This window comes from Pan troglodytes, chromosome 1 (genome assembly GCF_028858775.2).
Source record: "Pan troglodytes isolate AG18354 chromosome 1, NHGRI_mPanTro3-v2.0_pri, whole genome shotgun sequence".
NCBI lineage: Eukaryota > Metazoa > Chordata > Mammalia > Primates > Hominidae > Pan > Pan troglodytes.
The window spans coordinates 13,904,571-13,918,795 of record NC_072398.2 but is presented as its reverse complement, the minus strand read 5'-3'; the positions used below and the strand labels follow the sequence as shown (position 1 = coordinate 13,918,795).

General features: G+C 38.3%; 1 protein-coding gene across 4 annotated transcripts in view; it reads right to left on the bottom strand.

The window, feature by feature from the left end:
- The window catches only part of ARID4B (AT-rich interaction domain 4B), a 159,496-nt gene that overhangs the window by 87,654 nt on the left and 57,617 nt on the right, over nt 1–14,225 (bottom strand). For all 4 annotated transcript variants that reach the window (XR_010156663.1, XM_001154355.8, XM_001154294.8 and 1 more), the window contains exons 3-5: nt 5,816–5,926; nt 2,327–2,392; nt 826–916 (exon numbers count right to left, since the gene is read on the bottom strand). Coding sequence is in view for 3 of the 4 variants with exons in the window: in XM_001154355.8 (XP_001154355.2) it covers nt 826–916; nt 2,327–2,392; nt 5,816–5,926 (268 nt within the window). In the remaining variant the exon portion in view is untranslated. The remainder of the gene's footprint in view (nt 1–825; nt 917–2,326; nt 2,393–5,815; nt 5,927–14,225) is intronic.

The window sequence follows — 14,225 nt, the reverse complement described above, 5'->3', positions numbered from 1 at the left end:
GCCAGCAACTCAAAACGGAGAAAACACAAATGAAATTATGTTCCTTTCAATAAACATATGAAAAGATGTTCAATCTCACTAGTAATCATGGGAAGGGCATACTGAAACAAAACTGAGATACTACTTTATGTCCAAATTAGCAAAAAAAAATTTTTAATGACATAAAATCTGACAAGGATTGAGAAAACAGACAGTGTCTTTTAGGAAGGCAGTTTTCATTAACTACTAAAGTTTTTGGAGTATATTTTTCTTCAACCTCTATTTCTCAGTATGTACACTAAAGAAATACTAGGATACAGTAGGTATCCTAATTAAGTACCTAATTAGGTACAAAAGACATTCAATCCAGCATTTATTGTAATAGTAAGAAAACTGGAAACCTCATCAGTAAGAAAAAATAAACTAGTACATCAACTATTATAAAATACACTACTACTTTGTTTCCTGCTGGGACCCACATATATATATACAGTTAAAAGAAATTTCTATTATAAAACAACATGAATATCCTTAACATTACTGAACTATAAACTTAAAAATAGGTAAGATGGGGAAAAAAAAGAAATTTACCTAAGATATACTTTGAAGTAAAAAAAGCTAGAATTCCAATTGCATAATATACACATTAAATAATTTCAATTTTTGTTACATATACATACATATACTTTGGAAATAAATTTTTAAAAGATGTGGAAAGATAAAATCCAGTAACAGTAATAATATCTAGGGTATTAAGAAGTGAATCCAGGAAATTTCATTTTATTTGTATTAAGTTTTCTTTGTGTAACTAAAAACACATTTTTAAAAGAAAATTTATTTTCTTACCTACAGTGTACCAACTCGCATCTGTTAGTTTATTGATAACAGCTTCCTGATACGCACCATCAAGATTCTTCACTTCCACAATAGCTCCTACCTAAAGTATTTTTAAACATGTTAGAAAAACTTTTAAAAGGTAAATGAACAAACCAAAACCTGGGTTTGTTTTCTTTTAACTGAGTGCATGATGGTGAAGAATAAAATGATTATTGACTTCATTTAAAAGTACCAGCAGTTGGCGTGAGCGCAGTGGCTCACGCCTGCAATCCCAGCACTTTGGGGGGCTGAGGCAGGTGGATCACTTGAGGTCAGGAGTTCGAGACCAGCCTGGCCAACATGGTGAAACCCCGTCTCTACCAAAAGTACAAAAATTGGGCAGGCGTGGTGGCAGGCGCCTGTAATCCCAGCTACTCGGGAGGCTGAGCCAGGAGAATTGCTTGAGCCTGGGAGGTGGAGGTTGCAGTGAGCCGAGATCGCGCCACTGCACTCCAGCCTGGGTGACAGAGCAAGACTCTGCCTCAAAAAAAAAAAAAAGTGCCAGCAGTTTTACCGATCAATATTTTTGTACCATCAGTGAAAATGTTAATGTAGTAAAAAAGGCAAATAATACCTAAGTACTATTATAAAGTTTTACCCTTACAACCCCCCCCAAAAGAGTCCTGGGAACCCCCAGGGTCAGTAGATTACACCGTGAGTACCACCATCTGTGAAACTGACTGTCCTTGCCCTGTATTTCCACTCTTCTTTCAAGGAACCTCAGGAAGGATAGGGACAATTTAAAAATTGCTCTGGGGTTTCCTTTTGGCCCTAAACCAGCCAAAGAGCACATAGTGGTTTACCCACACATTCTCTTTTAGCTTGCTCACTGGCAAAAAGCAAAGCAGCATTTATTTCACTTGCCAATGAGGAAAAATGAATGCAAAGAAATAAAACTCTCCAACTGTTAGTGTAAAGGCTGATGACCCTTAAAAGATTTCATTTGCCAGTAGTGGCTCCAAAGAAGTAAGAGCTCTGATTTTTTTGGTTTTCTAACTTTCTCACTTTTCAGATCATCGTGGAACTGACATCACTAATCCCTAGTTCATCACCTATTAATTTTGGAAAATCCATCATTTTAGTAATGGAAATATGGTGGATTAAGTAAATAAATGTAGTCAATGCTTCTTTGATACTCATTTTATTTCTGAATAAACTGTTTGGTTTTACTATCATATCAAGTATTATTTAATATTAAATCTTTTTTTTAAAAGACAGCATCTCATGCTGTCCCCAAGTGCAGTGTACACAATCATAACTTATTGCAACCTTGAACTCCTGGCCTCAAGCTATCCTCCTGCCTCAGCCTCCTTAGTCACTGAGATTAAGTCTATTTTTTCTATTAGTCTTTTTAGAGAAAATTACATATTGAATTTATCAACTCAATAACAAAAGAGCCAATGAATTAATACCAAGTATGATTATTTTTTCCCAAACAACCATTAGAATTAACAATGAATACATGAATTACCTTTAGTGGGCCCTTTATGTGGTCATCCTGAACTTCCACTGTTGAAGAATCATGTCTAAATGTCACCTAGAGATTATAAGTTTAATTAGCCACCAAAAATAAACCAAGCAACACAAGCTCATCAATGCACCAATTATTCATTTGTAGTAAAAGAAATATAAAATAATAGCTGCCTAGTTTATACAACATCCCAATCCCTAAGTAGATTAACTAAAAAATTATTTACAGACAACTGCCCAGACCGTATCTCAGTTTTCAAAAATAAAAGTAATCAATGATAGCACATCTAAATTACTAGATGTTCCACATGTCATTCTTTTTTTTTTTTTTTAACTTTTTTCTTTTTTGATATACAGTCTCACTCTGTCGCCCAGGTTGGAGTGCAGTAGCGCAATCTTGGCTCACTGCAACCTCCACCTCAGGGTTCAAGTGATTCTCCTACCTCAGCCTTTCAAGTAGTTAGGATTACAGGCACCTACCACCAGGCCAACTAATTTTTGTATTTCTAATAGAGACGGGGTTTCACCACGTTGGCCAGGCTGGTCTCAAACTCCCAACCTCAAGTGATCCGCCCGCCTTGACCTACCAGAGTGCTGGGATTACAGGTGTGAGTCACCACGCCTGGTCCCACATATAATCCTTTATTTCAATACTATCAGTTATGAATTTAGTTGTAAAATTGCTTTTCCTAAAAAATGAGAAAGAAAGATATGGGGATTTTAGGCTATTAGGTATTATATCATTTTGTGAAGGCCTACCTTAATAATAAACAGTAGCAGCAAACACTTAACTGAGATCTGAGCATCAGTCTCTAGTACCAAACATTTAATCTTCACAACAACCCTATTAGGTAGGTATGACTGTTCCCATTTTGTTGATAAGAAAACTGAGAAACAGGCCAGGTGCGGTGGCTCATCCCTGTAATCCCAGCACTTTGGAAGGCCGAAGCAGGTGGATCACCTGAGATCAGGAGATGGGACCAGTCTGGTTAACATGGTGAAGCCCCATCTCTATTAAAAATACAAAAATTACCCAGGCATGGTGGCGCATGCCTGTTAATCCCAGCTACTCCGGAGGCTTAGGCAGGAGAATCACTTGAACCAGGGAGGTGGAGGTTGCAGTGAGCCGAGATTGCGTCACTGCACTCCAGCCTGGGGGACAGGGCAAGACTCCGTCTCAAAAGCAAAACAGAACAAAACAAAAAACAGAAAGTGTAAGTACCTGGTCCAAGTTTACAGAGCTAGACATGGTGGAGCTGATATTTAAATGTAGGCAGTCTAGTTCCAGAACTTTACTGTGCTCTATATCATTACAGAAATCAGAGAATGGGAAACCAGAGGTGAAAAGAGTAAGTTAAAATAATGAGTTCAAATTTAAATATTTAATTAGCTGGTGAAAAACAAGATAGCTTCCACTACTCAGTATAGAAAACAATTGTTTTCTCTAACAAGGGAAAAGAGTTCTTATAGGGATTGAATCATTAACATGGTCTTTATCAGGTATATGTGATAATTATTTTAGGTAACAGGCAGGCCCACTCAAAAACCAGCTATGAACGGAGATGCCTTATACCCACAGCATCCCAGGCATTTCTGTGTCATACAAAAGCATTATCACACTTTTTATTTAAATCACATGTTTAGATATCTGTGCCCTTCACTTAAACTATAAGCTACTTACAGATGGAGACTAGGTCTTAACACTAGAGTTTCACCTTTAGATAGAGCTTAGCACATAGTTAATGTTCAACAAATGAAAACAGGTAGTGAAAACATATCAACAAATTTGTTAAAAATATATTAACTTTGAATCATAAACAAATTAAACATGTTAAAAAATATATCCCTATATCTACTGACAAAATCACTGAATGAAATACACTTTCTTTTTCCTTGTGTATGTGTTTTAATGGACATCACCTCCACAGAAACAAATTTTTAGGGCAGCCGAAAAAATTAAAAATAAGCTTTAGATATTCATTACTTATAAGGCACAAGGTACTCTGTGCTATCAATAGAGGCAGTAGAGTCCAGTAAGAGTTTTGTTCCTTTCATTTACAGCAAGAAATGGCAGGACTGCTACATGTCATTTTCCTAGTTCATTCATTATACAGGAAATGTGCAGCTAAGGATGCAAGATGGGGCTTAAATCCAGCCTTTGCTTTGTGGGCCAAAGCATGGGTCCTGGAGTGACACAGCTCCTGTCCAAAGAGAATGTCTTTTCCAACTGGCACAAACTTGCTATCTGCATGCCAAGCGCTGCTAAGAAGGCTTTCCACCAGGAGAGAGGGCTTTTGTCTACTTCACACAAAGGTGATACATGTGCTACCAGTAGTCCTGAAAAAGTACAAACATTGATAAAAGGCTTTCTCTTCCTCTACAGGATAGTACTGGCAAAAAACAGTGCTTGGGGAATACCAGTGTGTGAAGCCAGAACAGGAAATGCACACTATAAAAGCACCAACCACCAAGCATGTGGAAACTGAAGGTAGGGTGGGGCCAAGACTAGCCCCCTACCAGGTTGTAGTTAATTTAAAGGACTTATCACAATGGTTCCTAACCAGGAGTGTAAATTAGAATCACCTAGGTAGCTTTTTCAACACATCCATGCATAAGGAATATAGGAACAGTAAAAGCTCCAGAAGAGACTGATACCCTCCACAGAAGCACAACACCTCTACAGTCTATGTAATTGGTGAAATAAAAACCAATGGTTTAAAAGGTATCTGCTAATCTAGATTATAAATTCCTTGAGGACAGATCAGGTCAATCTCATCCTAATATCCCCATCCTCCTTCCCACCTAAAAGTTCCCTGCAAAAGGTTTGTCACTCAATAAATTATTGACAAATGAATAAATGTCTATATTCAAGTTCACCTGTCTGGTATTTTTCAGTGCTGATAAATTTATTAAAATGGAAGCAATTACATTCCTTTTTCTATATTAAGACAAAACTCAAGTACTTTAGAAAGATGTTTCAAGAAAGGCAGAGCATAAGGAGTCAACAACTAGATGTACCTTATTTCACTGTTATCTAAGGCACCATCAATTACAAGTCACATTCTAATTTTATGGCTGAAATAGAGGGGGTGATGCCTTAAAATTGATGAACTATGGTAGTTCCAATTCTGCCATGAATTTGGCATAATGGCCTTGGAGAAATCACTAACCCTCTCCGAGCCTCATTTTTCTTGTAATAAAATGAAGCAATTAAACTAGATGACTTCTAAGTTCCTTTCCAGCTCTAAAACACTATACAAACAATAAGACGTCTATAGTGAAATGGCATTCAAAATACCAACTGTGATCATCTAATTTCTTTCCAATTATAATACTTTTAAAATAACAAAAAATGCTTTGTTTTGAGGTATTTTTACAACCTTCACTCCTAGAAACTTATTTTGCAGAAAAATCTTAAATACACTCACCAAATAAAAGTTTACATATCAAATGCTGAACATACAATTTATAAAATCTATAAATACTGTACCTTGACTTTGACAAGTCTTTTTGCTGTCTTGATCTTGGCTTCACAAAAGGCTCCTCTGTATTTAGCACTCACATCAGTGCCCACTGTCAAATAAGGAGGCTCATCAAGGGCCTAAAAATGCAAAGAAATATAATTAGATTTAAACTCTCTAATTCTTTCTCATAATCAGACCTCAGAATAGTGAGCCTAATCTTGTTAAGCTACAACAGTTATAATATGAAATGTATGTTAACAAGACCAATCTATAAAATACTATAAATTAAAAAACAAGTAAAATGTTTATCATAAAGACTATTTAAATGTACATCACATAAAATATAAAGGTATCTTATTTCCATTAAATACATATGGTCCATGATATGAATTAGCTCACTCACAAGTATACCCCTCTAGTCACTCATTCATTCAAATATTTATTTATTCTATGACCACTTACAAGAAAAGGGTCCACTGGCCAGAAGGCAGATCTTTAAAGCTCAAATTCTGGGGTGGGGGGGAAATCTTCTAATATTTAGGCTGTATCTTGGCAGTCACCCAGATTCAGAATAGCTCTGTTATATCTCTATCTAGAAAAGTCTAAGGTAGTTTAGTGTAGTGCCTGGTGTGGTGGCTCCTGCCTATAATCCCAGAACTTTGGAAGGCCAAGGCTGGAGGATCACTTGAGCCCAGGAGTTTGAGACCACCCCAAGCAACATAGGGAAAACCCAACTCTACAAAATAAAAAAATAAAAACTGGCTGGCTATGGTGCCATGCGCCTGTACTCCTAGCTACTCGGGAGACTGAAGTGGGAGGACTGCTTGAGCCCAAGAGGTCGAGACTGGAGTGAAAAGTGATCGTGCCACTGAACTCTAGCCTGGGCCACAGAGTGAGACCCTGTCTCAAAAAAGCAAACAAAAAAGAATGTAGTATAGCATATAAGGGAGAAAAGTTAGTATATTTAAACTACTAGTGAAAACTATATGAAGAAAGTCATCTGGAAAGTCTCAAAACTTTGAAGCCAAAATATCTTAAATGCTTTAATAGGAGGGATTCGCTGGATATTTACTCTTCTACCTTAACTAATATTTATGTTTCCTCAGTTTTACATTCAGGTACATTTCTACATTTTTATTTCTAAGGAGTTCTTCTGCTTATAGTAATTCCATAGCCAAAGAAAAATCATGGAAGTAGCTTTTTCCAAAGTGCTTTATAAAAAGTACTAACATCCCAGGACGTTCCACCAAAAGGAAAGGAGGCAGGAGTTGGGGGAAATTCACTATATTGAATGAATTACTTCTCTGCCTCAACTTTGGAGATTCATAAATGTAAGCTAAAAGATCTGAGAAACCCTATAATACAGAAAATGATTACATTTTAACTCAACATTTCCCAATCTATTTGTCCAAAGAACCCTTTCTTTTCTATTGACATCTATTAACATCCTACAGAAATCCCAAAGAATATAAAGTGAGAAATGCTGTTACGAGTAATAAATAATGAAAGAATAATTTCATTTAGATTTTAAAATAAATTCTCCCCTAAAAGTTGTAGCTATCATACAGAGTAATCTATTTCCCAAAGAAAAAGGGAAAAAAACAATATTCTAGTGCTATAACAGGAGTGCTCACAATTATATCAGACCTCCATAATGGCCACCTGCTTCACATTCCATGTATTTCATAAAAAGTAAACTCAAAACATATCAGTTATACAATTTTTAAAATCAACTTAGGAAAATGCCTATTCATCAGTTCATTTATACCATAATGGGAATATACCCTTACAGAAAGATAATCATTTCTGCACTAATACTTTCTAATTTTTTTATATTATTAACTACAACTTGATAACTTTACATTGCTGTTGTACCTAGTGAATAAATGCATTCCTACTTTACCTACCTGTCTTAGGTCTCTTAACATATCATTTTCCCTGGCCAAAATTATGGTTACATTCCAGGCATACTAGTGGCTTTATTTAAGCAATAATATGAAAAGGGACTCACACCACTTTGCTCCAAAATCATAAAAATGGCCACGCATTGTGGCTCACACCTGTAATCCCAGCAATTTGGGACGCCGAAGCAGGACTGCTTGAGCACAGGAGTTCAAGATCAGCCCAAGCAACACAGCAAGATCCTATCTCAATTATTTAAAAAAAAAAATTTTTATCATAAGGATGGGAATATAATGTACAGCACAAGTGATAATGAATGTGTTTGTTAATTTAACTGTGGTAATCATAAAATGTACATCAATTCATCATGTTGCACATACTGAATATGTTCAAGCTTTACTCATCAATTAATTTTTTTTTTAATGTTTTATAGAGAGAGAAACAATTTAAGGAAATTTCAGTTCACTTTGTGGTTCAATTGGTACTGGGTATTACTGCTATGAAAACCCAAATGGCAGGGCAGTCTTCATGACCACAGGCTCATAACTTTCCACAATTTGCAACCTCCTCTATTAACACATTCTGCCATACTAGCCAGTAAAATTTTATTTTCAGAGACAAACAGTATAGTTAAAAATAAATTAAAACTGATGAGGAAACTAAAATTATGAAACATAGAAGAGAACAATAAATCAACTAAAAGTTGCATATTTGTACCTACTGAGGAACATATAAAAATTTAGGAATTGATACACTTTTAAATTTTTAATAGATAATTCTTAACAAAAATAGGGTATAGAATAGTAACATCTTTAGACTATTAGTATTCAGAAACCCATTTGCGTATTCTTTTCATTAACATTCACAGACACTAGCAACATTTCAACTACAGCAAACTGCAGATTTGCTTATTGGGCATATTTATTAAAGCTGAATTTGAGAAAGGGGACTGGACTCCCTCTGCCCCCAAATTAAGCCCATCCCACATCTTCAACAATATAAAAATCCGTGTTGACGGGAGAAGGGTATTTATTACTTCAAATTATTGTGGGGCAAATCATTCTTTTGAAGGGCAATATTTTCTTTCCTTCATGCTAGAACACATGAAAAGGAATTACAAGGCATATAAAGAAAATGCCTTTAGAAAGACTTGCAGAGGGAGGGCTGGGCGCGGGACTCACACCTGTAATCCCAACACTTTGGGAGGCTGAGGCGGGCGGATCACGAGGTCAGGAGATCAAAACCATCCTGGCTAACACGGTGAAACCCCGTCTCTACTAAAAAAAAAAAAAATACAAAAAAATAGCTGGGCGTGGTGGCGCGCACCTGTAGTCCTAGCTACTCAGGAGGCTGAGGCAGGAGAATGGCGTGAACCTGGGAGGCGGAGCTTGCAGTGAGCCAAGATCGTGCCACTGCACTCCAGCCTGGGTGACAGAGCGAGACTCCATCTCAAAAAAAAAAGACTTGCAGAAGGAAACCAAAGTCTAATAAAAGCTGCTAAAACTGAAACACATTATCAGAGCAGTGTTAATTCGTTAGAAAGAGCACAGAAAAAGCAGTGATCTGTGTTCTGATCTTACTGCTGCCACCTCTATTTATTATACATTATCTCAGGTAAGTTACTTTTCTGTTCCTAAATTCTCATTCAGCACAATAATTTGAATCTTACACATAATTGTTTAGCAAGCCTGTATCAAAGCACTGGCATTACAAAGGTGGTCAGAATGGCAAGTTTTGAGACATATATAATCATCTAGAATGAAACTGTCAAACTATTTTTCAATGCCAACCAAAATATGAATGAGACTTTACACAGAAACCCAAATCAAATCCATAACTGAGGTGGTCAGATTTGAGTATGTAATTTTAGCTGGGCATAAGGTATCACTCTATCATTAGTTTAACATGAGGTAATGGAGCAGACTGATTAATAGCACAGGCTTTGAAAGCAGAGAGGCAAGGTCCTAATCCAAGCTCTACTCCTTACACCAACTAGATGAGTTTTTGTAGGCTACTGAACCTCTCTAAGCTTCAGCTGCCACATCAAAAAAACAGGGTCAATATTAGAAAGCACTCCATTGTGATGTCTGAGGTAGTCAGCTAGGAAGTTATAATTAATATTATGAAACACTTGATGTGGACAAACAAGTCATTTTATCAATAGTAATTCAGATTTGGTTCCCTTCCTTATTTCTTCTTAATATTCGAAGGGCAAAACCACATTTTGGCTGGGCAAGGTGGCTCATGCCTGTAATCCCAGCACTTTGGGAGGCCAAGGCAGGTGGATTACCTGAAGGTCAGGAGTTCGAGACAAGCCTGGCCAACATGGTGAAACCCCATCTCTACTTAAAATATAAAAAATTAGCCAGGCATGGTGGCGGGCGCCTGTAATCCCAGCTACACGGGAGGCTGAGGCAGAAGAACCGCTTGATCTCAGGAGGCGGAGGTTGCAGTGAGCCGAGATCATGCCGTTGCACTCCAGCCTGGGCAACAAGAGTGAAACTTCGTCTCAAAAAAAAAAAAAAGTTTTCGGCTGGGCACGGTGGCTCATGCCTATAATAATCCCAGCACTTTGGGAGGCTGAGGCAGGTGGATCACGAGGTCAGGCATTCGAGACCAGCCTGGCCAACATGGTGAAAACCCCCTCTCTACTAAAAATACAAAACATTAGCCAGGTGTGGTGGTGGGCGCCTGTAATCCCAGCTACTCGGGAGGCTAAAGCAGGAGAATCACTTGAACCTGGGAGGTAGAGGTTGCAGTGAGTCAAGATTGTGCCATTGCACTCCAGCCCAGGCAACACTGTGAGACTCCATTTCAAAAAAAAAAAAAAAAAAGTCAGTATAATACAGTAATTAAGAGTATAGGTTCCCAAGCCAAGCACAGTGGCTCACACCTGTAATCCCAGCACTTTAGGAAGCCTAAGTGGGCGGACTGCTTGAGCCCAGGAGTTCAAAACCAGACTGGGCAACATGGCAAAACCCTGTTTCTACTAAAAATACAAAAATTAGCCAAGCATGGTGGCACCTGCTTGTAGTCCTGGCTATGAGGGAGGCTAAGGTGGAGGACCACTTCAGCCTGAGAGACTGAGGTTGCAGTGAGCAGAGATCGCGCCACCGCACTCTAGCCTGGGCGACACTGAGACCTTGTCTCAAAAAAAAAGAAAAGAAAAAAAAGGGTATATGTTCCTAAACTAGATGCCTAGCTTCAAATCTATCCCTTAGTAGTGAGGTGACCTTGGGCTAAGCCACTTAGCTAAGTGCCTCAGCATACAGTAACAGTTCTGTCACAAGGATGAGGAGTAAGACGGTACACACAAAATGCTTAGAAGAGGGCCCAGCACACATTGCCAAATAAAGGCTATTATTTATACTTTACAACCTGGGAGGCAATTGTTTAAAAAAAAAAAAAGTTTAAGTCTATATACAAATGGGTTAAGTCATAAAAAAAATTCCCACATAAATAGAGCAGATGCCAATGTAATTGTGTATATAAGTGGGGAAGAGGGGTTCCTTTAAAATATTTTCTCCCTTATTCAATCCAGACATGAAGTAATCATGTTGAATTCCAGCGGCAAGAGATCTTAAATCTTTGTGGGGATGCTCCATAATAAAAGTGTATCACGACCCCTTAGTGTACCAAGATTGCACCAGTATTTTGAGGTTAATTTACTTTGGTCCAATTTAGAGACATAAAAAAGATTATGTCGGCAGGTTAACTAAGATTCTTTTGACCAACACCAACCCTGATAAATATGCATGTCTATCTATACGTAGCCAGAAAAAAAAAACTCTTGCCTTTTCTTTTTGCTCTGCTTCTCTAATTCTGATCAATAGTATGGATCATCTCAGAGGCTAAAATAAAATGTTTTTATGTAGCACCTCCATGCCAAAAAGGAAATTAAACTACTAAATTACCATCCCTTTGTTGAGCAAACAGAACAGTTTTCTGGTTATCAAGGCAACAGCTACCTCACAGTTTTCCAGCATTGCTTAAATAATTATTTTCCTAGCCAGTCTACGAAATGTCCTAACTGGCACCTAAAAACCACTGAATTCCATGGGAACACTAAAAAGCATAAGCAATTTTAAAATTAGCTATTAGTGGATAATAATCCTTCAAGATGCCAAAATGCCAAGGAAGCACAGAAGTGCACAAATGAATCAACAGTAATCTCTAATGTGTCTCTGGGCTGCAGCACATCAAATACATAAATTAAGTTTTAGAAAGACAACAGTTAAATCAAATCTTCAAATGGCTGGCTAACACAGACACTGACTAGGAAATACTCAATTATTCGAGATGTTTTTTAAAAAGCAAAACATGCTAGATGACATTTTATTGAGGTAGTTTATTTTAAGAAGTGAGGGATTCAAACTGGTTACAGTGCCAATGTAGCCAGAAGAATCAGAAAACAAGAGTATTAAATTTGATCATAAAAACCATCAGTAGGCTGGGTGCAATGGCTCACACCTACAATCCCAGCACTTTGGGAGCCCGAGGTTTGTGGATTGTTTGAGCTCAGGAGTTCAAGACCAGCTTGGGTAACAGGGTGAAACCCCGTCTCTACCAGAAATACAAAAATTAGCCAGGCATAGTGGCATGCACGTATGGTCCCAACTACTAAGGAGGCTGAGGCGGGAAGATCGCTAGAGCTCAGGAAATGGAGGCTGCAGTGAGCCATGACTGCAACACGGCACTCCAGCCGGGTTGATAGAGCAAGGCTCTGTCAAAAAACAAAACAAAACAAAACAAAAAACCATCATTAATAAATGTACTTAAACACAAATCACGTGACAATAAATCTATGAAAACAGCCTATTTTATATATAGCAATCCCAATGAACTATTAAAATAATGGAGATAATTCCAAAAGATGAATGAACAAAATATACTCGCATTTATATACCAAACAGTGTACCATTTAAAAACCAAGCTTAAAATGCACAATTTGGTGGGGGGGAATATAAAAAAAATGAATACATCGAGGAAATGAAGAAAACCATGGCCAGGTGCGGTGGCTCACGCCTGTAATCCCAGCACTCTGGGAGGCCGAGGCGGGTGGATCACGAGGTCAGGAGATTGAGACCATCCTGGCTAACCTGGTGAAACCCCGTCTCTACTAAAAATATAAAAAATTAGCCGGGTGTGGTGGCGGGTGCCTGTAGGCTAACAAGGTGAAACCCCGTCTCTACTAAAAATACAAAAAAGTAGCCAGGCATGGTGGTGGGCGCCTGTAGGCCCAGCTACTCGGGAGGCTGAGGCAGGAGAATGGCATGAACCTGGGAGGCGGAGCTTGCAGTGAGCCGAGATCGAGTCACTGCACTCCAGCCTGGGCGACATGAGACTACGTCTCAAAAAAAAAAAAAAAAGAAAAAAAAAGAAAACCATGCAATATAACTTCAAAATATTCTCTGGGGCCATTTCTTCTCTCCCTTTTCATGTGGCACTAAGGACATGGATTTGTGAAGGGGTAAGGGTTGAACAGGCACAAGGACAGAAGCTGAATATACAAGGCAGTGAAGAGGAGGCCTGGGGGAACCACATGGAGGTACAGTCCTGTGGCTGAGGACATGGGTGAGAGCTGAATAGGGACAGAGGAGATAAGCTGCAAGGCTGGAAGATCCATCACCCGGACCAAGTAAGTAAATGGACTAATCAAATAAGTAAATACACTGAATATAGTGGGGGCCATGTTTTTCACTCCAAAGAAGTTAAAATGGAAGGAAGGGAGCAGACTACAGAGAAGTCTAAATATTGGACTGGAATTGGAAATTTGGTTTGAATTCATGATTGTATAATATATATATATGTGTGTATATATATATACACACACACACACAGAAAAATAAACAAGTACTTCTAGGTGTGCGTGTGTGTCCCTATATTTTCCTAGCTCTGTCCAAAAAGAAAGTACTAAGAGCAACCAACAGACAGCCCAGTAACAACAACAACAAACAGCAATAGCCTACATCTTCATTTATTTATTTTTTTTTTAATTGAGATGGAGTCTTGCTCTGTCGTCCCGGCTGGAGTGCAATGGTGTGATATCGGCTCACTGTAACCTCTGCCTCCCAGGTTCAAGCAATTCTCCTGCCCCAGCCTCCCAAGTAGCTGGGATTACAGGCGCTCGCCACCATGTCCAGCTAATTAGTAGAGACGGGATTTCACCATGTTGGTCAGGCTGGTCTCGAACTCCCGACTTCGTGATCCACCCGCCTCGGCCCACGTCTTGATTTCTAAATAACTCTCTCCATTATAAGGAATTAGGATCCTTAGAAAAATGGTTGATTTCAAGGTTGGACAGAGAAAAGCACAAGAAGAATCTGAAACATCTTGTGTCAGAAAGTAAAGAAATGGTGCGATTAATGATAGGGACATTTCAAACGGACACAGGAAGCATCTTGAAGGGGTTTTCCTCTTACTGGTCAAATGGGGGAAAGTTTGAGCATTAAAATAAATATTATTTGTGCTATTATCTCCTTAGGGATATATATGTATGTCAAACTGATCAACTTAAGATCTGTGTATTCCACA